We start from the raw sequence: 26,795 nt of genomic DNA on the forward strand, positions 1-26,795 counted from the left end.
CCAACCCAACGTCGATCGAAAAACGAACTTCACCGTCCTGATACAAACACACACACTCGAGCGGCAAACGAAGAAGTCGCGCACAGCTCGAGATGGACACTACACACACAAACACACACACATCCCATGCATGGCCGTTCTTTCACCCTCCCTGCCCTACTGACAGGGCGGCAGAGTTTTCATTCTCTAAAGCCCACGTCCCATCTGTCCCATCCACTCCTCCCCTATCACTCCCTCCCTCTCCCCCTCCCCCTCCTCGGACCGACCTCTGCCCACCCACCCGACAATCGTGGTCATCGTTCGGCTGTTTCGCCTACACACTCCAAGCGGCGGGCAGCATCCCAGAGCATTTCGCCAATCAAGCGACGAAACGACGAAACCCACCGCTGTCCTTCCCTGCCCTCGCCCAGCCAGCATCCACACACGTAGGCAAGCGTACAAACTGACCCCCCACTGCCACCCCTTCATTCTCTCCACAGCAGTCTCTAAAACGTACGAAAGCGGGCACGGTTACAACCAACACTAGCAAACACACATTTTCTTAGCTTTACTCACTGGTCAGTTTGCGTTTCGTGTGCCCGCGCGTATCCTTTCCATCCCTTCTTATCCCCCCCACACTTCGCTTCAGCGTTTGAGAAAATGAAGCATCCTTTTGCTAGCCTTCCCTTCCTCCTCCCCTCCCAAAGGCTTCGCCCCCTCCCATCGATCGCATCGACCGTTGCTAAGTGAGTCTCTCGGAAGGACGACACCGGCCAAAGGCATCCTTCGCCGTCGTCATCGTCGTCGTTGTCGGCATCGGGAAAAAGGAAAAACACCACCCAGCACCGTCGGCCGTTCGCACACACACGCACACACACACACAAAAAGTGGGAAAAAGAGGACCGTCCGAATGGGGCATCCCCCGCGCGGGCAAGAGTGAAACCGGGCCAATGGTCAGCTGATATCTGGACGCTGCTTTCGTTGTGTTTATATAGGTGCGTTTCGCTCTCCGTATGTGCACCAGAGAGAGAGAGAGAGAGAGAGAGAGAGAGAGAGAGAGAAAGAGAGAGAGCGAGAGAAAAACATGAAGCCAGAGAGAGAGAGAGAAAGAGAGATCGGTTCGGTGAACGGTAAGGAAAAACCTTCGCGTAGTTAGGCAAAGCGACCAATTTTCCTCACCACGCACCACGGCAAATCTTTTCACTGTATTAGTCCGGGGGGGGGGTTTCCGAAGAAGTCAGTGGACGCACTGTTGGGATGGGATGATGTACGGGAGCGGGTTTTTCACGGGAGGAGAGACAGAGAGAAAGAGAGAGATACAGAGCGAGAGTTATGCGAGTGTTAGCGAGGGCGAGATGGGGGAAAACTAACGTGAATGCGCGCTGGTCAGAAAAATACGTGCCGAGCGAGAGGGCACGTGCGTATCTTGCAGTGGGGAAAGTGAGATGGACGTTGAAGCACACACAGAAGAAGAAGAAAAAAAAAGGAACGCACACACACACACGCTGGACAAAATCAACGTGACTGGGTGTCTTAGCCGCAGCTGTACATAGCGCCGTTGTCCACACGGCGTGGTCCAGGAGATGTGGTAGATGCTATACCCCTCCCACCCACTGCCACCCCTTTCACGACAGCACATTTGCCCGCAGCAGGGGGAAAGTCTTAGGAAAATGTCCGAGCCGCCGTCCGCACGAATTGCTCGCGCACGTACACGGGTGGTGCTCGCGTGTAGGAAAGCGTTTTTCGTAAATATGATGCGCTGAAGCGAAGGTAAGCAGTTTCAAAACCAAATTTTCTCAACCCTTGAACGGGTGATGATGTTTTTTTTTCTACAGATTAGGCAAATATGTTTTTAGTTATGGAAACTTTGAATTGGCAGACGTGTTTACCTTTTTTTTGTTAAATTCTATCACAAAATGAAATTTAGACCATTTCACAAACAAAAATATTTCTAATTTTATCTTTCAATACAATAATATGAATATCATAGGAATAACCGACAAGGACATGATTTAAAAAATAAATTCTAAATAAGTAGAGTATTTGTAACGTAAATAAAGAAATAAAAACAAATGTAAACCAAACAATAAACAAAAACTAGTCAAAAAGCATCTTAATGAAATCTACACAAACTCACCCTCGCACACATGCAAACGAAACCAAAAAAAAAAAAGAAATATCCCAGCCCTTCATCTCCTCCCCCCCTTCCTCAGCCACGTGTATGAGCCGCGAGGTTTTCTTGACGCAGTGTTTCCGCCTCCAAGATGCCGGCATCGATCGACCCCGGGAAAGAAAACCCGGAAACCTGGACCTTCCCTCCCTTCCCTTAACCAACCCTTGCGTGCACGAAGCACACAAGTGACCAAGCAAATCCTTCACATCGACGGAAGATTTAACTCGTGGGACAAAGTTTTTTTTCTCCTATCCTATCTGTGTCTTGCCTCGCGTTTGTAGCGGTGTACGAGAGTGCGTGTGTGTGTGCGTGTACGTGTGTGTGTGCGTATGATGCTCATCTGCTCGCATCCCTTTTATTCACCGATGCGATAGCGATGAAAAGCGAGCGAATTGTCCCGCGTACGGAAACCCTTACCCCTCACTCGCAACACTCCCCTCCACCTCGGTGAGCCACCCGGTAAGAAGAAGATGTGTGCATGGTCAGCAGCGGGTGGTAATTGAAAGAGGAGATAAGACAAATGGAACGTCGAACGCGATGTGCGTGTGACACATGCGCGTGCAAAGGATGGACGCGGTGCGGAGTGTGCGTATGTGTGTGTGTGCATAGGTGTACCAAAGATGATTTTTCTTTTCGCTTTCATCACGCAAAGGCGAAACGGAGGGAATACCTCGTGCTACCAATGGCGGGTGCGTTGGAATTAATTCGTTAAAATATATTCCACCGACCACCGATGGAGACGCATGGTGCTTTACGGCGCAGCGCACGTGCGTTTCGCCACAGTCAAGCCGCGCGCTGGTGCACGAGTAAATACGCAGCGAAATGTCACTCTCGTGGATTATCCCTTTTCACAGCCATCGATAGACGTAGGACCGCCGCCGCCTTCTAATCTCATTCACCATACGGTCGGCGTTTTACTTCGCTCCACCGTCGCGTCTATGATTACCCGCCCCACCACTGCCGGGCGTGTGCGGTTTCGTGTGCGCCGTCGTTCAATATCCGCCCGGGGAACGGGAACGGGAGTTCGGTGCAAAAAGCTTCCCATTTCTTCCTACCACCCGTTTCCCTCATTTCCCCCTTTCACGCCCAACATGTGCGCGTACGAATTCGACCGCATCGACGAAAAACATCCCGCGCGCCGGAACGTTCCTTGTGTTTTCCGTCCACCGTTCGGCCGAGAGTCGCCTTTTAATCTTACCCTTCTTCGCGTGTACACGACCAAAGATAGGTACGCCACACACACACACACATGCACGGAAGAACGCAATCAACTCATCTCGCTAACCCGGTGGCCATCGGTGGAACGAGTATTAGGCCGCCGTTGGTACGTTGGTTCGCTTCAATTCGCAGCGATGCAGGGGTTAATGCACGGGGAAGGGGGAAGTCCGGAGCGGGGTAAAAATACGGACTAAAAGCCAACGGGAAAGGAAATTGTTAGGGGACGCGCTCGCACACTCGCACATTCGTACACGTCGTCCACATCGTACCCAAAAGCCAAGTGTCCACGGGCCGGCGAACGGCCCGCTTAGGCTCACGATGGCGCGCTGTCGGCTACAGTCGGCTGCGAAATTGTGACCGAAAGGATACACTCTTGCAAGAATATTTGCGTATCCTTCTTGCTGGCAGCAGACACACGTACGCGCGGTTAGTCTTTCGCCCGCTTCGCCTTCCCCATCTGGGGCAATGCAATTTATCCCGGCGGTCGTCGTCGTCGTCGTCATCGTCGCCGCGACTCTCGTACGCGTACGGACGACTGATGGGTTTGCTGTCCGAGGCAGCGTAAAGCATGGCAGACGTATCCTGACAGTATCGTACACGTGGCTGAAGAAGGCATAGGCAATTCCGTCCGACCGAGAACAGGCAAACAAGGCGAATTATTTCTGTAATGTGATGCAACTTTGGCACCGCCACTTCTGACACATTGCTATATAGTTATATAGTACTTTTTTCATAAAAGTTTGATAAAAGACTAAATTTTCTTAAATTAAGACATTCACAAAAACAATTAAAAACTATACAATTACATATACAATTATCTATAAATGATTTAACAAAAAAAATAAGATGTTAGTACAACAAATAACAAGCAACATAGCAAAAAGCAAAAAACCTTTTGTTGAAAAGCGGAAGAAATAAAATCCTTTTTTTTCTTTATAAATTCACAAAATGATTTATGTATCGAACGCCGCTTACTGATTGTATGTGTAGGAGAAATTTCTTTTTTTTTATTGTACCCAAAACCAATTTTATTTGAAAACTGTATGACCTGTATGAAGAAAAGCTTCTAACAAAAGGTTTTTTCTTCTTTTTTTATACCTAATAATCAAAACAAAGTGTATAAAAGTTAAGAAAACACTTTTGCAAATTAAAACTAACCTCTTTACAAACGTAAAATGAAATTTAAAGTATTTGTGGGAAAAGACTAACTAATACAAAAACAACAGTATAAAATATCTCACACGACTAGATTATGTATGGTCCCTCGCCCCCATACGGCGCCCGCTGGATCCCAAGCAACTCCGCTAGGTTCGTTAGCTTAATGTCAAAAGTGCAAATCGCTGCCTCCCCCAGCGCACAGCAAAACATCAAAACCTTCCCCACTCCACACACTCTTCTTCCTCATCCCATCCTTCCTCTCACTGCGAAAGAAAATCGTTCAAAAATCTCTCCGCGCAGCACAAAACATCTCCCGACCGTCCGGGAGTTCGCGAACGCGCCACCGCGGGTGTGAGTGGTCATTTCTTCGCGCGCGCGAACCTACCACGAGTGTGTATGTGTGTGCCATTGTTTACGCGCGGTGGTGCCGTCGCTGGCACCGCTTCGCATCCCCTTTTTCCCGTTCCCCTTTTCTGTACAGGCTTTTCCTGCTTTCTCGAGACATATCCTACAGCCGGACGCAGCGTCGTCGTCGTCGTCCTTTGTCTTGCACTCGCCACTCACACACATGCATAAATCTCCGATCCGCGTGGACGATACCGAGCCGTCCACCCTCCGCCAACAAATGCCCGCGCGCACTCCGCTCTCTCTCTCTCATGCCAGCCAACCCTGCCCCTTTACCCCCTTGTGATAATCATGCACTCGATGCGCGTTCCTTTTCTTGCACATCGCAGGCGTCGGTCCAGGCCCACCGAAACGGACGGGATATAAAGAAACCGGCGGCCCACCATCACGGAGAGACGCTCTATTTCCACGACGCTCGGGCTCTCTCGCCTCGTCTTTGTCGTGCGTTCTTCTGCCCTTCGATCCCCCCCCTTCCGTATGTGCAGCAACGCAGCCACCAATACCAGCGCAAACCGGCCCGGCGGTCCACCGCGGTGGCAGGAGCGAAATGACAATACAAACACCACAACACTCCCCGCAAACCCCGTCTCTCCACCGCCGTCGTGTCCGTCCATTCTCATTAGATTTCTTCCCTCGCCAAAAACGGACACACGCCGTGCGACCGTTTGCTCACTTCGCTCCCTTCCACCCCCTTTTCCTTTTCCGCCCTCCTCCCCCTCCCCCTGCTATACGGTGTGTAAGGATACGACGGTATAAGGTATGCCTCTCCACTCCTTTTCGACGGACATGTGCAGCGGACCGTCCGTCGCACGACACAATTGCCCGGAGGGTCGGATCGGCTCCCTCTCGTTTGCCATCTGAAATGCGCGAATCACCCTCCTCCTCCTTCGCTTTCTTCCTCTCCTTACGCGCGTGCACACACACGTACTTTATATTGGAAAAACGTCAATCGGCGAAGCGAACCGCGCGCGCGACCGCCTCTCCTGGGACCTGCTGGGAAGGCGAGCGACCGAAGAACAAGGATCTAGGGAAAACGCCGCTGGTCATCATCCCGCATCCCACACTCCACATACGACCGTACATGTGTGTGTTGGTGTGTTGGTGTGGTGGACTCATAAGTGGACGAATGTGTGCTGCGAATCGCGCATCCTCCGCGGCCGTCTTTCGGTCGTGCTCGCGGGCAATCGACATTCTTTTCGACCGCTCGCCGCTGGTACCGTCCAGTAATCGCGAATTTTCTAGAGGAAGGTGGGCAGCCAGGGGGGAGGGGACGAGTTAGAGCCCTTTTCTACAACACACGAACGCACCACAGGACACCCCTCACGCGCTCGCACCACACACGCGTATGTAAGCTGAACTCGGACATCCCTCAATGCTGCCGCGAGCTCAACGCGATGGACGCGTCCTATGTGGAACGTAATGATGGTAGGGCCAAGAAGAAGACGACCAAGACGACCATCGCCGCCGCGTTGTTTGTGCGCCTTCTTGCGCTGCCAATTTCAGCGAAAGCAGCGGGAAACGCGCTAAAGGATGCCATCTCTGCCAGACGCGGCAGGGCTACACGCGCGACCCCGCGGGAGATGGATTGTGTTTTCGCTGTACTTGGGTGGTGCGTTTTTTTTTGTTTCCTTCCTTCGCTCCCTTTGTCATCTGCACTGTTGAAGGATGGACGGGCATTACGAGCGGTACCACACATAGCGCTAGCGAGATAAAAATGAAGCCCCTTTTTGCTAACCCACCGCTCATTAGAGGTGCAAATGCGTTAAATTTTAAGCGTCTATCTGCATTCCAGAGACGGTTCCCGGTACCGCGAGGACTGCAGGATGTGTCTTCAACAATTATGCCCCTCTTCCAAGAATCGCTCCTCACAGCACGTTGTTCGCTAACCGGCACAACAGCAAAACAACACAACTCCATGGAAAGTAGAAGAAAAACAATAAACGGTCACACCGCGTGCGTTCTAAGGGTAGTTTTCCTCGAACTGGCCCTAATGCGTGTATGTATGTGTGTGTGTGGGGGTGTGTAAGAAAAAGAAGTTGCTAATAATAATGCCAACGGTGGGCACGGTGGAAAAGAAAATAAGCAGGGGCGCGGGCAAATTGCCACGAAAATAGAGCCCAGCGGAGGGAGTGAAAGAAAATCTTTCTTTCCCCGTCGGTTCGGACTGACCACAGTGCTGCTGATATGTTGGTTGATATCCAAGGGTGGTGAAGGTAGTGTGGTGGCGGTGGAATAGTTTGGCGTTGATGCGTGTTGCGATAGCGCGCGCGTTTCGGACGTTACGCACCGCTCGTACCGGCTCCGCGTTTCCCAAGAATCACGGGAAGGGAGTTTTTTGCAACAACAACAAAATACTCATGACACACACACGCACACACAAATGCATGTACATACTGGACACCGACTTTCGGACACAGTGTGTCTCTTTCTCACTCACTCGCTGGTGTTGGGCTTCCGGTGAGGAACCACACGGGAGGAAGAGATGATCGCGAGAAACCGCTAACTTAGGCGGCGCTCTGTCCAACTGCTGTGGATAAAACGCTCACTCCTTTTTTCGTAAGAGAGCTGTTGTTTTGCACATTTAAAAAAGCAAGAACAACAAACGTTTAAAGGCTACAAACTATTTCATCTTGATTAACACGACTTTCCTGACAAGACTGCCTGTTTCGTCTTTTTATCGTTATCTTTTCGGTAAAACTATAAATAAACAATAAACACCGTCGCCGTCGACAGAGCGCCATCCAAAGAGGCGACATTCTCACACGGTCGCACTCTCTCTCTCTCTCCTTCTCTCTTTCCCTCTCTCACACACATATACACATTATGTATCCTACCAGAACCCTTCGCGAGAAAGAAAGAAAGCGAGCGAGAGAGAGAGAGTGAGCGAAAGAACGGAGCTGATGCACCGCGTCGCGGATTTTCCACTTCTGTCCCTGCCGCGAGCAGAGCGGCAGAAAGAGCGAGAGCGCCGTACTTCGGCTTTTGAACAGCCGTGAGCCCGCAACGCACTTCGGGCCAGCTTCGGCCGACGGCGTGCAGCAGCCCGCGCGGACCAACGGCACAACATCGCCGCTACAACAACTTCAATTTTATTTTACGCGGACGAGGCGAACGGTGCGTATACTTCGCGCTGCGCTGCTGCTGAAAACGCGCCACACAAAAACACACCAGCCAACTCTGCTCTCTGCATCTAATTATTACCGCTACACAGAAGGAACCCGCGTACCAGAGAATCGCTAATCGGCGACAACAGTTCAGCCCGTTGAGATATTGTTTTTTGTCAATTGGCGGGGGCGCGAAAAAAAGGCGAAATTTGTGCGAAAATAAAAACCCCATCCCGCGTGGCCAACGTGAGCGTGTGTGTAGTGAAAAAGAATATTAGCGTGCAAAAGAAAACCGCGTGTGTGCAAAGTGTTCGAAAATAAAACCACACAAGGTATTAAAACAAACCGAGGTGCAAAAGAAGGTGAATTTTCTCAGCGAATGAAAAGAATGCGAAAAAGTGCACACACAGCAACGAAACGAGGATAATATTTGCAAAGTGCTAAGCGTAGACACAAGACACAGTGTGTGCAGTGGGCAACAGCGAGGAGAGTGAGCCGCTTCAACACAGCCAAACGCACACCAAAAGAGGGAAAGCAAAGCGGTGGGAATAATGCACCCGCGTTTATCATTAGCGCGGCTTTCTTCCCATGTTCGGTGGTGGTCGTGGTGATCGTCCTCTTGCTCACACTACTGCACGATGGCTTCCAGTGTGTGGAGCGGTTAGGTGCGCTCGATCGACACACTTGCGGCGTATTCCGTGGTTTGACCCGCAACTGCCAACAGCCAGCAGCAACCGGTAAACTAGGCAAAGCACAAGCGAGGAGTAGAGTACTACCAAATCACTGCCAACTTTGGCTCCAACGATCGAACACCGTGTAGTGAACAGTGTCCCGTCAATTCCCCGGTCTAGTTACGCGGCTTAACAATTTGTGTGTGCGTGTCCTGCCCCCTTTGTAGTGCAGTGTGTAGTGGTGGTAGCGGCCGATCAAACACATCAAACCTTAGCCGCGCGCGTGTTAGTGATTGAAAGCTCGCGAACTGTGTGGCCGGCGTTGATCGCGCCTATCTGTGCTTTGGCGGAACAGGCGGAAGGTTATTACCCCGCTCGGCGCTATTAGAAAACGGACTTACAAGACACACATACGCACAATTGCGATACACGCGTGGATCGCAAACGCTCGAACAGCTCGATTTGGATACAGTATTAGTGCGCGAAACGTCAAACGAGCGCGTATCTGACCTACAGCGAAGCGAAGCGTGTGTTGATCTGCGAGTTCGCTGCTGATAAGCGCTCTCCTTCACACTCCTTAACAAAAAGTGTTTCACTGTGTGCTGTGCGTGCGAGTGTTTGGGTGCATGAGTGTGATGAATCGTGTTTAAAACCATTCCATTCCGTGCCGTCAGCAGTGGCAGCAGCAAACAACTAACCCAAGGCAAGCACAGGCTCCCCCCAAGCGCGCCTTTTGTTCAACGCACAGTGTGTGGGTGCGTGCAAGTGTGAAAGCGTGTGTAAGCGTGTGTGTGTGTTTGCAAAAGTTTCGTTCTGAACCCGATCCGCTCGCCAGGCAAGGGGCGCGGTGGGTCAGCAACCGTGCGCAACGGTGGAGGTTACTAGCGCCACCGGTGGTAGCGTCCACGGGCACGATAGTACCGGCTTCGTACTGGCCCGGAACCGCCAACCGCATCTTCCTCCTTCCCCCCATCATCAGCGGCCCCGGCAACGGCACCGGCTGCACGACCAGCTGCGGCAGCACACCGGCGCGACAACGACGGCGGCGGCAACGACGCCACCACCACCACCTCCAACGGCCACCACCACGACGACGGCGTTCGCCAGCAGCGCCTCCCCCTCCTCCTCTTCCACCTCACTGGCGACCGAAAGGTTAATAACGTTCGGTAAAATTAGGAGATACCGGGAAACGAGTGCCGCCTCACCGTCATCGAGGACGTCGCCAAGTGCACGTAAGTTTGCCTTCCCTCCTTTTGTTTTTCATTGACCAGCCGCCCCAACACGCGCTGTTTGGTGGGGCGGTTTTAAATCCAACTGACAACTGGCTTATTTCCGTGAATTTTTGTAGATTGAGTGTTGAATTTAAAAGGAGCACGAGGCTGTGAGACGATGAAGCGCTAAGCGACATCCCAGTGGAGTGGTTACTAGAACCCATTGTTGAATGAAGACACACACACACACACACACACACACACCCGCAGACAGTGTGGGGGGCGAACACAAGATCACAGACACTGGGTGGGAATCGCACGTGGAATCGAATCAACAGTTGGAGGTGCTGTCTCGCTATCGCAGCCTCTCTCTCTCTCTCTCACACTCTTTGAGATGACTTGACATGATAACGAACCTTAATTGTGGCCCGCTTACTGAACAGCAACACGTGGCTTTGTTTATGAGACGCCTGAGCTTTATCAATTTGGCCCCGCAACAGGCGCACCAGCATTTCGCCGAAAAACCTGTTAAGGCCATTTGTTCACCTTCTCGCTAGGGCTAAAGGTCCTTGCTAGGTAAATGCCAACCAAAAAAGGTACAAAAGGCGCAGTTCAAACATACGACCTTCAAGCTTTTAAAAAGATTAGCCGTACCCACAAAACGGACAAAAAAAAACAAATCCAAAATGCTCAATGCGACACAAGCAGGCTCTATTTTAATTACCATCGAGAAAAGCATCGGTTGTTGCCTGGCCAGTTGGTCTCGATTACGCCGCCGGCTTCGGCTAGATCAATGTCCCCTTCTGTCCCTTGATTCGTCGCTAATTAATCGTGGAAATTTTTTGGCTAAGCCCACCCACTTTCACTGGAACAGCTTCTTGCTTCTTGCCTCCAACCTGCAGCCCTGAAATGGCCAAACCGTTTGCAGAGATGCATTCGAACAATTATGACGTCTCAAAGCTTAAAAAAACACAGCCCAAAATCGTGTGTAGCAACTGTGTTCCGTCCTCTGGAGGCATATGCAGGCAAACGGCCCTTAAGGGTAGCGAAAAAAAGGGAACCTTAAAAAAACGCACACACAAATTTACGCCCAACACCCTGACACATACGCGCGCCACCCGCTTACGGCTACCTAATTTGTGACGGAAGGTTTTTTGGACGGTAGTGTGGGGTCCTCGACGTTGCCGTATTGTTTTTTTTTTTTTTGTGTGCCGCTGTTTGTTGCCTTCCGTTTCTACCCTTACCACGGTTGACGGGGGTTTGTCTTGCTGAATCTCCTTGTGTTGTTTTTTTTTTTTGGGTTTTCTTTCTTCACTTCTGTCCTTCCTTCTTCTTTCTACATCTTGAAACGTACGGGGCCTGCCCTGGTCGGCGGCTGTCGTTATCCTGTCCCCTTCAGGTTCTTTGCTGCGAAAATGACGCATCGCACACACTTTGGACGGTAGCGGGCGGGGCGGGTGGTGCATTTATTATGGCCGGTCAGCAGCGCATGGCCGTCAAACTAAAGGAGCAGCAACAACAACCGAAAATAGACCCGAGACGAACAGGCGAGGAGCCCACCTCACTCTCTGTCTCTCTCACAAACTCTCTCCCTCTTTCTCTGCACTGCAGCCAAAGCAAAAACGGCTGAAATCTCGTAATGCGCACCGAGGGGTACATTTATGTTTTGGGCCGCTGTTATTCCTTTTTTTTCGTTGTCGTCACTACACCATTTGCCATTGCTCTGTGTGTGTGTGTGTGTGTGTGAGTGTGTTTTTTTTCTCATTTTCGGAGGGACTCGGTCTGCTGGTCGTCCGGTCCCGCGGATAGCTGCTGGAAAGGAGCCGCGCGCCTAGCCTCGGGGGCCGTTCCTGGAACTGTCGTCTGCAGCAAGCGCGCGCCGCTATCACAGGGAGGGGGACGCTACCGGCAAGGTGTACCACCACCTTGGCACGGTGAAAGCTGTGAATGTTCGCGAAGAAAATCAACGTCAGGATCAACACACTCGATGGCGGCCCCGGTCGCCCACCGGCTAGCGTCCCAGGCGGGCAAGAAAGCGACCAAAGTTGGGAACAAAGCAGCGCAAACAGGAGGAGGAGGAGAACACAGCAGCAGAGTGGAGAACGAAGTTCAATCCCAAGCACGCGGCCCTCGCGGATCGGATGTCCGAAAACTCTTATCCTTCGCATTCGTGTGCGCGCGGCTACTTCTTGACGGCCTGTTTTTTTTTTTTGTTTTTTTGCTTTCGCCTGATGGGCTGAAGCAAAAATCCTTCGCCTGCCGGACGTGCGCCGGTCACTGCAAGAGGAGGGTGGGTAACGGGGGGGAGAGCAGCAGGGCAACCATCAAGCAGGGGCAGCCAAACCGGAGGGACGCAAGATAGGGGAAAAATAAATAGAAGCGCTAAAGAAAGACGACGTCGATGGATGTGTACCACATGGTGTTGTGTGGCTGGGAGAGGAGTAAGGAGGAGCGAGGAGTGGAGGTAGTGTGCTGCTGCTTTGCAGCGAAAAAAAATGGACGCCACACTGCACAAAAATCCAAAACACATCATCCCCCCCCATCTCCACATCTGCTGCTCCTTTACCATCCCCGTGCAATATCCACATACAAGCACAGACACACACACGCGCGCGGTCCTTCTTCTTTACGCTGCATACATACGCGGAAAGGACATTCTCGAGCGAAAAACGGAACGGCGCGGTCCTTTCTTTTCGCGGTAGACTGACCCCCGGGGCCCCCCGTTTTCTTGCCGATTTTTTGCGCACTTCCCTTCCCGCCCAAAACCCACACGGGCAGGAAAGCGGGATGCTGCGAAAGAACAGAGGGAAGGAGGGTGGAGTGGTCTGGTCGGAAGGCTGAGTCTAGGAGAAAATGCGGAATCTTGCCACCCAACGGGTCGCTAACGGCGGTGGTGATTGGGAAGGGATGCACGAGAGCAAGAACGAGAGAGAGAGTGAGTGAGTGAGTGAGGGTACGCTAGGAAACGTGTCCACTCTAGTAGTTTGTGGGTTTATGTGTGTGTAGGTAGGTTCTGATAGATCCTTTTTTTGCTTTTTTTTTGTTGCTTGTTCTCGCTCTTTCTTCGTGATTTTTTCGCCCCTCTATTTCCTAGTGGTACCACCGCGGCTCTGTTGGCGATATTTTTTCCAACCGTCTGCTTTCCTCCTTCTTCCGCCACCGACGCCTGCCTGTATATTCTGTAATGCTCTCACACACACACACACACACACACTGTTGACCAAACTACTCTGTAGCGCAGATACAGGAGGGTGACACAATAGTGCGGAGTGTCCTGGCTCGGTTGCCCAAAAAGAGAGGAGCCATGGAAGGAGGGGTGGGCAGGCTTACGGGTGTGTAAGCGCGTGTGATGTGTGCGTTTTTTTTGCTTGCTTTCAGTCACTTTCTTTCGTTCATTTTGGGGTTTTGTTGTTGCTGGTAGATGGTCCTCTTTATTGGATGCTAAGGTTAAGGGAGTTCGGAAGCTGTGGGCTTTACCTAACAGCGTTCTAAGATTTTTGGTGTACGGCTAACCTGTCATCGTGAAAAAAACACCCCACTTGGAACTGCCCGTATTCCGTCCGGTAGCCATTTTCTCTTACATTAGACCGGTTGGCGAGCTTCTGGCATCCTTTTCGGTGTCATTTGCTAGCTTTTGCTCGTTTGTTTTGAGGCCTAGTTTCTTTTTTTTGCTATTCTTGTGGTGTATGTGTGTGTGTGTGTGTGTAGGTGGACATTTAGAGACTACCAGCACTTGCCAATGCGTTTTCGTTCTTACAAAATTCGATAAATAACGTGGCCAATAGAGTAATGTTTCTCTTGGCCGAGTATTTGATTTGCAGACTGGTTCCGTTGATTAGTTCTGGAGCGTATTTTTCGCTCCTCAAAAACAGACACAACCTGGCATCTGCTGTCCGTTCGCGTTTGATATACCTTTTGCCTAATAAATTAACAGACACGTCACAACAAAGAGCGGTCGACGACCAGCAACAGCCGCTTCATCGTAATATCCTTACCATGACTCCATCATGCCGAGGAGACTTTGTTCTCGGTCGAACCTGCACATGCTACACACACTCTGACCAAGTGCAATTACCAGGCTACTACCACAGGCGGCCACCCCCCTCTAACTAATGTGCCGCGTGTTAATTTTAGCGATTCTTTTCCTGCGGTAATGCCAACCTGCGCCCGTGTCGGCACATTGAACGCGTAACACTGCACGGGAGAACAGGGTGCACACACACACACACGCGCGAGACGTATCCTTGCGCTGCCTTGTAGTCCCCCCCCCCCTCGCCAGGGATGGTGCGTTTGTGATATTCAAAATTATGCACCTTTTGTTGCTCATTTTGTTGCCGTTTCCTTTGCGCGCCATGCTCAGCCGGCCATGGGACACACACACACACACACACATATTTGCACGCGCACCCTTCTTTTTCTCGCTGGGCTGACACAGCACCGCGCGGCGACACCAAACCGGATGGACATCGCGTGGGTCCGTTTTCCCATTCCGCGCACCCGAATGGTACACAGGTGGGAAGCGGCGGAAGGGTTAGAGCAGCCGGAGCAGGCGTGTAGAATGTCGCACACTCGAGCGAACTGCTGGCGGATGTGGAATCCTCCCGTTTTACCCCTTTTTTCTCGCTTGCTTGCACCGTCCTGTTTCCTCAGAACGACGACCTTTACACACACACACGGACGCACAGACACACAACGGGCCCGCGAAGAAGGACATCGCAAAAAAAAGGGGACCCGACTTTGCCTTTGTGTCCAGGGTAGCGCAGGGTTAAAACGGAAAAAAAATATCCGCCGCGTGTGTTGGGGCAAATTCAGCGGACCGTTTTCTTGTTGGTTCCTCTCTCTCTTTTTTCACCCCGCCGTGCTCACCACATCCCCCTCTATTGATTTTGCCAATCGCAACACGAAACCGCGAAACACGCTGGCCACTGTGGTGTGCGTTTCGAGACCGTCGCGGCTCGACAAAACCGTTAGAAAAACGACAACTTTCGCCCGGCGCGCCAATTACGCTGAGAAGCAGCAGAGGAAAGAACAAGAGCAGAAACACACGCAGGTATTGTAACAAAGTACACGCAAGGTGGCAAAAGGAGGGATACTTTGCACCAGGGGAAGGGGTAACGAGAAAGGCGAAAGGGGTGTTTGCGACACGTCGTCGAGGGCAAAACCTGTTCAAACCCGAGCGGTAAGCGAAAATCTCGCGAATAAATTCCCTCCGAGTGCACCGTCGGTTTGCTTCGGTTTCCAATAAGATATCCTAACAAGCGCCTGGAAGTATGCATTTTGTTTTCCTGGTAAAACTAAACGCTGGACAAAAACGCGGGATTTTAAACGTTCATTTAACAATTTGCTTGATTTCCGGCATTGCTTATTACGCGATTCCATGCCAAAACCCTGCCACTTAAAACTGACCATGTATGCGTGGTGTGTGTGTGTGAGTTTTGTTGCGATTTGTTAGATGCAGTTTTAGGGCAACAGACCGTTAGAAAACGAAAATACGAGCCAGACACGCCAAAACACCAACAACCGTTATTATGATCATTTTTGCACTGCCCGAATCCAAAGAAGGGATCCGATCGATGCGCGACACCAACAATCCTTAAGCCTCCTTACCACAGGCCGCGCCGTGCGGTGGTCAAAATTATTGTTTTCATGTCTCACCCGGCCTTATGCGAGCCCGAGCAAACAATCAAGATGCAACTAAATTAGACGGGTTTTAGCTGGTGAGGCTCAAAAACAACAGCAAGAAAACACAGTTAACCCACTGCCCAAGAAATGGCGATAGTTTCACAGAAATCCGTGCGCTCTGCACCTAATTAAGATGGCTTTAGTCGAACCAACAAAAAATAGGGGGGTTGGTGCTAATACCCGCACTCGCCGCGCCCTTTTTTTCATCCTGGCTTTGTGTTCGCTGTCTATCATTCCCTGATTTTAGTTTTTTTGCTTGCTGCACCTCCTAAACCACGGGCTCGATCGCACGATCATCATTACCGTGATATGGTGGTTTCGATTGACCTTCGGGCCGGGGCGAGACTTTCAATTTGCGTGCTGCGTGGCGAAATTTACCGTTTTTCGGCGTGGCTGCTGTCCGCGGGGCATAGACACCGCGGCCAGAACATAATATCCCTTCTTTTGGAAGCTCTTGTTGCATTTTTTGTTGTGTTTCTTTCTACATTTTATTTCGTGGCACACCCTTAGATTCTGCGATACGATCGGCGGGGATTCCCTTCAATCAATGCGTCAAAGTGCGGCAGCGGGAGAAATTAAGTCAATTATGGAAATAGTGCCGAACGCACGAAAATGCGAGAATTTCTTTACCAGCTTCTTTGTGAACAACCAAAACACGCGTAGAAATATTTCCAAAATTTGCCATACATTCCAGAGCCTGCAAGTTTGAGGGCATTTATGCAAATTTTGCTTTTACAGGTATCGCGTGCATCGTATGCCTGCAGAGTTGGAAGCCTGCACGTGGTTTTCCTTATATTTTTTGTTGTACAAAATTATCAGAAATAGATGATCCATTTAAAATCATCATTAATCTACCACTGAAGAGAAATGTAACTCAACATCGTCTGAGAAGTCAGGTTGATAATTTCCACGACCCACGCACTCCGTTTTCAATCGGTCAGTTAATTCCATACCAATGTCCGGACACAGGATAATTTGCATCTCAAAGCTACTGTGCAAAAAAAACCCTTCTTACGCAATGAACCTCATTAGCAAATGATACAAATTACCTGATCACACTTGAACGTGCGATGCAGCGAAACAGCAAAACGCAAAGTCGCCCTTGGGGAAAGGCGACAGACGCAAAGCGAATTTTTGCTGCTTTATGATTTACTTGCGTGCCCGAGAACGAAGCGAGGAGGGGGTGGGGGTAGGAAGATGTGCGTTCGCCTGCGTTTCGGAAAGCATAAAAGCACGAGGAGAAAAATATAATTAACTGCCAACCTGTTGCATGCGAGAACGGGCACACCATATCGAGAACGAGAGTGCTGCCGCCGCCGTGCCGACTGTCAGTTTACGTGTGAAAGGCACAGCGAAATTGCCATGAATCTCGGTGGACGGAGCCGATAGAGAGAGAGGAAGAGTAGCAGGTGGGTGGTGGTGGTGTGTGAATAGGTTAGTTATGTGTTGTTATGTTATGTTGCGTTTGGAGCAGCAGCAGCAGCAGCAGCAGCAGCAGAATAATGTGCTCACAACACTCGAAAATGCTCATTCTCTTCTCACGCACACCTTTCCTCCGATATTCCTGCTGCCGCTGCTCTTGTGTGGGGTGGTGTAGGTGGGCAAAATCGATGTTATGTTGTTGAAACGCTTAGGAAGGATGATTATGACGATGAGGCTGATGCTCCCGCTGCTACTGCTGCCTCTGCCGCACGATGATGTAGTTATCACACACAAAAGCCGCAGTTGTGTTCTCACCGGCCGACAACAGGCAGTGCGCGCGGGAGTGAGCAACGGTTCCAACTCCTTGACATTCGCTTCGTCAACTTCAACGTGCACCTACTGTAGTGTAGTAAGCGAGCAGTCCCGACCTTTGAGCCCGGGAGGACAACCGAGACGGAACGAAAACAAAACGACGCACCCCGTCTGTCGCTTCTGGAGAGAAAAGCAGGAACGAACGGAAACAAAGCCAGCATCACCACCCAGCAGCAACACACACACACGCGCACCCAGCACCACAAACACAGTGGTGAGTCCGGCACAAAGAGGAAACACATAAAGCGAAGAACCATAAATAAATCAAATCGTAAAAAATACACATAACTTTTATCGGATGCTGCTACACAGACCAGCCAATTCCCTTCGGCCGAGAGCGCAAGGACTCGACCTCCTGAAGGAGCTAGACGGCAATGTTTGTGTGTGTATGAGTTTGGTGAATCCGTTCAGCTGTTTTTCGATAAATCCAGACACGGGATCATGCACTGGGCTACTACCACCGAAACTACTGTGGACGAGATTCAAGCCAAGTTACACGCAACCGGCTTGCTCTTTCCTATGTCTGGCGCGCAAAAGAAACTTATTTTTGTGTTCTTTTATTCGCTTTTTTGTTGTTGAGGGTTTGAATATCTACTTCCAGAAGCAGAGCAGCATACACTACAGATTACAATCATTTGTTGATTTTTCCTCCCTTTTTTTGGCTTCTATTCTTCGGAAAAGAAGTAAAATGTTGGACAAGGGAGCCGTCGTCTTGAAATGGCAAAGAAAATGGCGGTGAAAGTGTTAAACACGCAAACCCGGCCCGCTCGCCCCCTCAGCGTCGTGCATTGTTTCCTGAGATTGGTGTGCTGTTGCTGGAATGATGAAACGTGGCCTTGATATGGGGCGCATCGTTTCTCTTTCTCTGAGGTGTTCTATGCTAATAAGCGCAAGAGCGTAACGATTATTCTTTTTTTTTACAACATAATTTTATGAAATTCACACCTTTACACAAAGAATGTTTCTCATGGGTTGATTTGTGGCAAATTAAATCATCTTTCAGTGCAAGATATAATGGGATGATGGTATGCACACACAAGTGATACACCAACCCGAATTAATAGCACCGTCTGGAGCACATAAACATAACTACAGCCTGTGTGTGTATGTGTCTACTGTTGCATAAAAGGTCAAACATTACCCTGATTAGTGCAGTGTAGAATAAAAGAACGTTTAGTAATCGCTCCTTCACACACAGACACAAACCCCGGCACTCAGCTGTTGTAAGGGTGCAAAAACTCTACTACATTTGCGCAGCAGAAAAAAAATCAAAACTTGTAACAAATTACACCTACCACTAGGTACCCTTCCTTTGCTCTCTCGGTTGAATACTTTCACTTTTACTCCCACGCGATTGCACGGCAAGAGGCACGGCAATGAGCGAATATAGAACAAAGTGCAGGCACACACACACCAGCAGCAGCAGCAGTGGAATAAAAATCCATTCGGTTTTACTACTGCCCACCGCAACCCCCCCCCCCCCCCCCCCCCATCCGCCTACAACACACGAGTGTGGGTATGGTGAAGAACGGTGGCTGTGTGCGCGTAGAGCACAATAAATTTCGTAGAGAACACAGCAAACGAAAGTAAAAGTTTCCATCCTTTCTAGCCTTTGGTTGCGCCCAGAACAAAGTAGTACATTCCACACCCTTCTTTCGACAACTGTGTGCTTGTGTGTGTGTGGGTTTGTTTATATGAATTAATGCGAGGAAAAGTGAATTTTTGCCCCACTGTCACGGTCAGCGCCAATGTGCAGAATGTGCCGAGGGAGTGTTCTTTTTTTTTTCTTTTCCTCCCCGCAAACAAGCAAACAACGTTTGTTTTTCTTCCCTTTTTTCGTGGAGAATATAGTTTTCTAACCACCACCAATGCCGCACCGAGCACCGCGCGGCCACGGCTTCAGAAGCGAAGAAGGCAAACGTGCCGAGCATACTTAATAGTAGCATAATGCGCTAGTAGGGAACGAAGTGGATGATGGGAAACGGCTGGTCAAAAAAAAAAAAGGAAACAAAACCTCAAACAATGCATTATTCGTGCGCGCCAGACAGTACAAAAATAGGACAGACGACGAAGGGATCCACACTGCACTTTCCATAATGAAACGAATGAACGAATAGGCAAGAGAGAGAGAGAGCAAATCATAAAAATAGAAAAAAGAAAACGAACTGTGTTACATAAAAATTGTGACAATCCTTTTTCTTTTTCCCCTGTTCTCTTCTTAACCGCTACCGCCGGTGTGTATGTGTGTGTGTATTTCTTAGAACACCTTTACACAACAATAGACAAAATATCCAGTCTCCAGATGTTTGTGCGACAAAGCGAGACATCCCGATGTGGTTCGCCTGCAGCGCCGAGAGCAGAACACCTTCTGCAGGATGCATTTTTGCTGCACAATGTTTCGTCTCCCTTTAGCCAACGATGCTAAACCTTTCAGCGAACATGCACGCTGGCCAAGTCGTGTCGTACAAAAGCGACCGCTGCACGTAAATGCACGTGGTCAGTTGGTGCGCATGAGGGTTATCCTTTTGTATAGGCTAGAGCTGAACATGAGACAAAACCAAAAAATCCCGCTCGTTTCGAGGACAAACTAGCAAAAATCGCAAACTTTCCATATACTCGCCTTGCACATATACACTCGAATTGCATCCTTTATGTAGTGTAAAATGAAGAAAAAAAAAAGAAGGCACACGAAAGAGAAAATAAAATCCCTCCACAAACCTTTTCCCCGATGTGTTCAACAGTCAAAAAGAGAAAAAGGGACACTCGTTGCAACTCACAGGCTGCAGCTGCATCGGGTATGCACAGCCCCGAGCGCCACTGTGTATAGGTGCATCGAGCGCGTTTGTGTGTGGCGTGTTGCGCTTTATGTGCGAAATTTTGTAAACATCAACCCCCCCACACTCACTGCGGCAACCGTTCTGTGTGCGAGACAGAGAAAAAGAGCCTTCGAGCGGGAGAAAGAGTTCCATCGCAACCGAATGGGCTTTTGCTCCGTGAGTGACGCCGGTTTATGAATGAATGCGTAGCGGGTGGTACGGCATCATCATGCTGGTTTCCCCTGTTTCGGTCGCCAACGGATGCGTGAGTTCCGTGTTTAACACGGGAGGGAGTGCCCAAAACGTGCGCTCACCTAAAAAGCTTCTCCCCTTGCGCCTTTGTGAGTGTCGTTACGGGTAGAACAGTGCGGCTATAAAAGATAGCTTGGTGGGGAATCATCATCATCATCATCATCCCCTCTGCCGAGAAGGAAAAGAGACAACCAGACACACGCACACACGCACACGAACAAGTGAGACATCATCACGCGATCATGGTGTGGAAGTGGTGGAAGTGGAGGTATGCGCCATGGCTCGATTGGTCAGCACGCTTTTGGAGGGGGTAGAGCAGGCGCACATAGCGCAACGCAACCCAAACTCTGACCTGAAGGACTGGCCGCCCTCCCCCCGAAGGCCGCCTCAAGTGGAAGCAGTTCCGCTGCTAGTCACAAAGAGGGGTGGGAGACATTGGAAAACTGTGCTGGGAAAAAGTAAAAGCCCGCAATTGCTGCCCCACACACCCCACACGCCAGTAGGGGAGCAAAATGTTGGTCCTGGGTGGATTTTTTCCCCTTCCTTTCGGTGGGCGGGTACCTTGTGTCCATCGCACGTGAAAAGCACGCATGCAGATGAGTGTATGTGACCCGTGTGTGCGAGGGAAAATCGTGTACATATGCATGTGCTGGGATGCGAAATGTACGCAAATTCCGATTTTCACCACCTACGCGCGCTTCGGCAAATGTCCACGAAAAATATAAGGCTGCTGCTGGTCGGAGTGCGTCGTGGCCGTTATTGGTTCCCGATTTGCATAACACGGCCCAAATGTGCGTCACAAGAAAAAGCTACTCAAGTGCTGCACAGCGCAACAGGGGTGGGGAAGCTTTGAGAATGCGTACACTACGTACCCGATTGGTTGACTTCTCGGGGGTTCAACGTGTGCAATTGTACAATCATCGCAACTTTGGGGAAAAAGCAATCCCGTCTCGGTGTGTGTACTCCTGATGGGAGAAGAAAACACTTTTTTCGGGGTGGGAGTCATCAAATGTTTGACTTGTAAAGTGACGAATGTATACCTTTAACCTTAAACATTATATCCATTTTCTGATGAAAGTCTCGATTTTTGATTTTTTTTTTTAAATGTTGAGCATTCATCAAATCCATTCAATTCTCCAATAAGAACTACATAGGAATGTAATAACATGAAATCTATTCCATTTTCCAATAAGAACTACATTTCACTTTAAGCAAATTAATTTTAACGCTTTTTTTTTCCGCTCTCCCTCTTTTTCCGTTTACAGAATCGCTTCTGATGATGATGATGGCCACAGCAACCAAGGGCAAACGCCCGCTCCGTCACCTCACGGCGACGGACAAGATCGACGCGATCCAGCGCATCCACGACGGCGAGTCGAAGGCGTCGGTCGCCCGGGACATTGGCGTGCCGGAGTCGACGCTGCGCGGCTGGTGCAAGAACGAGGAGAAGCTGCGCTACATGTCCCGCCAGTCGGTCGAGAACGCGGAGAAGCTCAGCAACGAGGCGACCGCGGCCGCACTGACGGCGGCCGCCGCCGCCGAACTGTTCAGCGGACCGCCCGAGAAGCGCCTCAAGCTCGAGTCGGCCATGTTCGGGGGCAACGGTAAGCTCAAGTACGACGACAGCTTCTACAAGGTGGCGGCTGCCGCCCGCGGCTCCCTCAACGGGCTCGACCTGTCCGGCGGAGGAGGAGGCGGCGGCGGCGGAGCGGGCAGCGGCGTCGACAAGTCCGGGCCGCTCGGCGTGTCCGGCGGCGACATCATCATGAACGGGCTGGCGGGCGCATCGCCGGCCGACTTTAGCCAGTTCGCCAAGACGGCGGCCGAAATGTCGGCGCTCAGCAAATCGAAGGCGTACGGGGCGGAGCTGGGCAAGCACCATCACCACGGGGGCGATCCGTCCAAAGCCGACCACCATCTGTCGATGGCCGCCATCAGCCCGCTGACCAGTCTGAGCCACCTGTCGGGCATGTCGGGGCTGGGGCAGAGCCCGCTCGCCCTCAGCTTCAACGACATCGCCACCAACCTGAACCTGATCGCGCAGCTCAACAACAACCACAGCCTGGCCACGATGTCCAGCCTGGCCGGGGGGCTCAATACGGCCGCGGCGGCAGCCGCCGCCGCCCAGTCCCTGCGCAACGTGCGCCCGAAGGGCTCCGGCAGCTCGGCCGCCAATAACAATGGCGGCACGGGCGGAGGCAATGGACGAGGCAGCAATCTGCAGGACAGCAGTAACGGTGGAGGCGGCGGCGGAGGCGGCACCGGTGGTTCGGCGAACGGGACGGGCAGCGGCGGCACGGACAAGTCGTCCGCGGGCGGCTCGACCGGCCCGTCGCTCACGGTGCGCAATCTCGCCAAGCTGCAGCAGCAGAAAAGCTCGTCCGGCGAGCTCCTCGGTAACGGTATGCTTCACCAACAGTCCCACCACCACGCTGCTGGGCTCTCGACACTGTCTGAGCAGTATCGAAAATCCAGCAACCACTCTAGCAATCCCGCCACTAGCACACCCACTACAACCACTACCAATGCTTCCGTAGGTCGCGACCCGAATGCCGCCCCCGTCGACGATGCGCTCTGGTACTGGCTCAAGTCGCAGCAGGCGATGCTCGGTCTGAACAATCTGTACACGGCGCTGCCGCGCGCCGCCAGCCACAGCCCGCCGACGCCGCCCCCGCCCCTGGGACTCAACAGCTCCGTGACGGCCGGGGCCGGATCGCCGAACCAGACCGCGCTGCCGCCGACCGCGCACACGCCCCACACGCCACCGCCGCCGCTCGTCGGTCCGCCGCTCGTCAGCACGCCGCAACCGACGCCACCGTCGTCGGCCCCGTCGCTCACGCCCGAGGACACGAAGAACTCGTCCTGGTTCTGGCAGTGGTACAAAACGTTCGGCGCCTCGCTGATGCCCGGCGGCGGTACGGGCGGTGGCACCGGCTCCAGCGCGGTAGTCCCCGACAGCAAGCAGGCGCTGCGCGAACAGCAGCAGCAGCAGGCGGCCCAGCAGGCCGCCATCGCGGCCGCACTGCACCATCACAACAACAACAACAACTCGCTCAGCCAGCAGAACCAAAACAGTGGCGCCTCGGGGCAGAAGGGCGGGGCGGCCGCAACGGCCGCCTCGCTGACCGCCGCCTACGAGAACATCCTCTACTCGCAGCTGACCAAGGGCTCGAGCGCGGTCGACACGCTCAACAACAACCACCATCACCATCTGAACCACCATCTCAGTGCGCACCTGAAGGACGAACCGATGGATCTGAACATCATGGGCGGGGCGGCGAACGATGGTGACTCCAAGCCGGAGGACCTGTCGAACCATCACGCCGGCAGCGGCAAGGCCGGCAATGGGGACGAGCGGCGACCATCGCGCTACCACCCGCATCCCAACTCGCCCAGCCGGCCTTCGTCGGCCTCGTCGGTGGCGTCCTCCGCGATGAGCGCTCACGGGTCGCGGGAGGGGGGCGGTGAGCGGTTGCTGCGACCGGTACGCACCTCCGAGGAGCGTGCGAACGACGACGAACTGGCCGCCGCACTCGACGATGGTGAGGAGCGCGAGGCGAAATCGTCCGTCACCGCGGTAGTGGAGGCCACCTCGACCGATGCCTGCGGTGGTCTCAATGGGGTGGAGGAGCACGACGAGGAGGAGATGGAGGAGGAGGAGGATGACGATGAGGAGCGAGCGGCACGCATCGCTGACGGGCCGCGCGAGACCGCAGACGACGAACCCGACCAGGGGAAGGTGACACCGGCGCCAGAGGACGAGCGAAAGCGTGCTGGACTGAAACGCCGCCGCTGCTCGTCGACCGACGCGAAGGAGGCGCTGGACAACATCCTGTTCAGCGGCAACAGCAACGATCGGTGCTCCACTACCAGCAGCGCGGCGCCATCGCCCCCTCCACCGCTGCTTGCGATGGTCGTGCGCGGAGGATCCATCAGCCCGACGACCGGCACTGCGCTCACGGAGCTGAACGGCGGCGGCGGCGACGAACTGACCCGGCTGGATGCGAAGGGCGAAGCAAGCACCGGTGCGGAGGATGCGAAGAGCGAAACGTCCGAAGACTCCAACCACGGGCAGCAGACGGTGGCCGTGGCGGACATCCGCAACTCGGCCGAGGCGGTGGAACACGGTGAGAAGTTCCTAAAGTGGCTCGAAGCCTGCAGCGACCCCAACGTGACCGCCATGCAGGTGATGCAGTTCAAGTACCTGCTCAACAGCATCAAGCTGAGTGCCGAGCGGCAACTGCAAACTGCGACGGCCGGCAGTGCGTTGGCAGGGGCCGGTACCGAGGAGCGCACGCGTATCCGCAAGCGCAAGTAAGGCGCGTCGCTTGCTGCCCGCGTCGTGTATCGTTGTACATAGTGATGTATGTCGGCGTACGGCCACGCTCATCGGGTTTGCCGCAAACAACTAGACCCCAAAACTAGAACTAACTTAGGGCGACCTATATTAAGTAGTTGAATTTTTTCATTTCCATACATTCCCAAATTGATGATAAAGCTCCTAAACTTTCGAGCGGGAGCGGGTTAACGTATTGCAATATATGTTTCTGTTGATTCTGTTCGTTCGTCTGAAACATTTGCCGCAAAACATTCCAAAATTGGAGGCAATATTTACTCTAAATCGCCATAGGAAACAAATAGCATGAATTACTAACCCCTCCCCTCTTCCCCCTGAATGGATCTTCCGTTTTCTCTACTCCTTTTTGGCTGAGTTATCATTAAGTTGTAGTTAATCTGCTGCTCCCCCCCCCTCCCCTCTTTCTCTCTCCCGTATATGTGTACCTATTGTTAATAAGTTTGTAAATAGCGTTCGAGCGATCGTGGGCAGGGTTATTGAAGGAGTTTCGATTTAAAGCAGAAAACAAACTGGCCAAAGCGAGCATTTACAGATAATGGGTGGATCGACACATTTAGAAGATAATGATACTGGGCTCGAGGATTAAAGCGTATCCCGTTCACCCTACCACCTGAAGCAAACTACGGTATGAAAAATCCATCTATTTGTTGCGCGGATCCATGATGCCAAATGTACAACTACTTAGAAAGCACACTTTAACTTATGTAACTTAACGAAATGCGGTAACGATACAAAGGGTGGAAGGGACAACAGCTACAGCTCCACACGCACACACACACACTCCACATGCTCACGCAGCAAGCGCGATATGGAGGTACAAACGGCCGTGTTTCCCTCCGCTCTTTGGTTTAGACGCAAGATCTCGTAGAGTATGTGTTTGCGCTATTTTCCCCCGCAAGGGAGAACTTGTCACGCACTGAATGGATGTCCTTATGTGTGTTTTTTGCTCAAGCATTAATTAAATCGTAAAACTAAACAGCCAACATATTTCAAACTCTAAACGGTAGTAGCAGCGACAGAAATTTAAAACAACAAACGCTCCATTTCTCTCAGCTCTCTTTGCTGTGATGAGGGGGAGTGTAGGTTACAATGCATCAAATAATTGTAACGAGACGTATGTGAGGCTCATCATCCTGACAGCCCACATACACACACACACAAAACAGATTCTTTACATGAAAATATCCGCAAAGTCAAGCGGGGCAAGTATTTCATTTTAGGAAATATTGAAAAAAAAATTGTAAAATAATTCAGACCGTTGACAGAGGGAGCAAAAACCGAAAACTGGGAGTCAAAAACAATTCAAGCGCAAAAGAGGATGAGAAGAAAAAAATATTATATATATACACATACGAACAAACACCCACACACATCTATATTCTATATATTTAGGTAAAAAAAAAGACGGAGAAAGCGAAAATAGGGCGGACAATTTAGGCAGCGCGACAAACAAATGTCATTGTGATTTTTTGGACTATTTCCTAGTAAACGAAAAATTCCTCTAGCAGAAGAAAAAGCGGAAAGGTAGCAGCGCACGAAAACGTAGGAAGCAAACTGTGCGCCAAGATGCTGTTAGCGGTGCGCACGCGCGCCCCACTTTATTAGCGGATAGTGTTTTAGGATAACAATTAATGGCAAAAGCAGAACAAAAACAAAAACGGAAATCAACGCGCAACGGGGCGCGAATGAAGAAAATCTTTGCAAAAGACACAAAACAGAGACACACACACACACACTGATGATATTCCTATGTATAAACAAAACGTGAAGTAATTGTAAAATTTGAACTCTATCACTAAAAAGAAAATGTTGAACATACATAAATGAAATTTGCGAATACACACTACATTATCAAATGCGAAAAAAAAATTGTTCACATGTGGTTGGTTATTCTTTTCCTTCTGTTTTTTGTATGTTATGCAGCCCCGTGATGAGAAATGATAAACTGGACGAAAGACGGACGAAACCCATTTCC

General features: G+C 51.3%; 2 protein-coding genes across 3 annotated transcripts in view; one reads left to right on the forward strand and one right to left on the reverse strand.

Moving 5' to 3' along the window:
- The window catches only part of LOC120894681 (coiled-coil domain-containing protein lobo), a 167,269-nt gene that overhangs the window by 139,833 nt on the left and 641 nt on the right, over nucleotides 1-26,795 (reverse strand). The window lies entirely within an intron of this gene.
- On the forward strand, nucleotides 8,027-26,686 carry LOC120894680 (protein distal antenna-like). 2 transcript variants are annotated; one of them, XM_040297421.1, is made up of 3 exons: nucleotides 8,027-9,940; nucleotides 21,729-22,865; nucleotides 23,001-26,686. In XM_040297421.1, the coding sequence occupies exons 2-3, from the start codon at nucleotides 21,740-21,742 to the stop codon at nucleotides 24,779-24,781; spliced, it is 2,907 nt and encodes a 968-aa protein (XP_040153355.1). In that variant the 5' UTR covers nucleotides 8,027-9,940; nucleotides 21,729-21,739; the 3' UTR covers nucleotides 24,782-26,686. The 2 variants fall into 2 exon arrangements, with proteins under 2 accessions (XP_040153355.1, XP_040153354.1); XM_040297420.1 differs by having other exon boundaries at nucleotides 21,729-26,686.

This window comes from Anopheles arabiensis, chromosome 2, assembly GCF_016920715.1.
Source record: "Anopheles arabiensis isolate DONGOLA chromosome 2, AaraD3, whole genome shotgun sequence".
In the NCBI taxonomy this organism is placed as follows: domain Eukaryota; kingdom Metazoa; phylum Arthropoda; class Insecta; order Diptera; family Culicidae; genus Anopheles; species Anopheles arabiensis.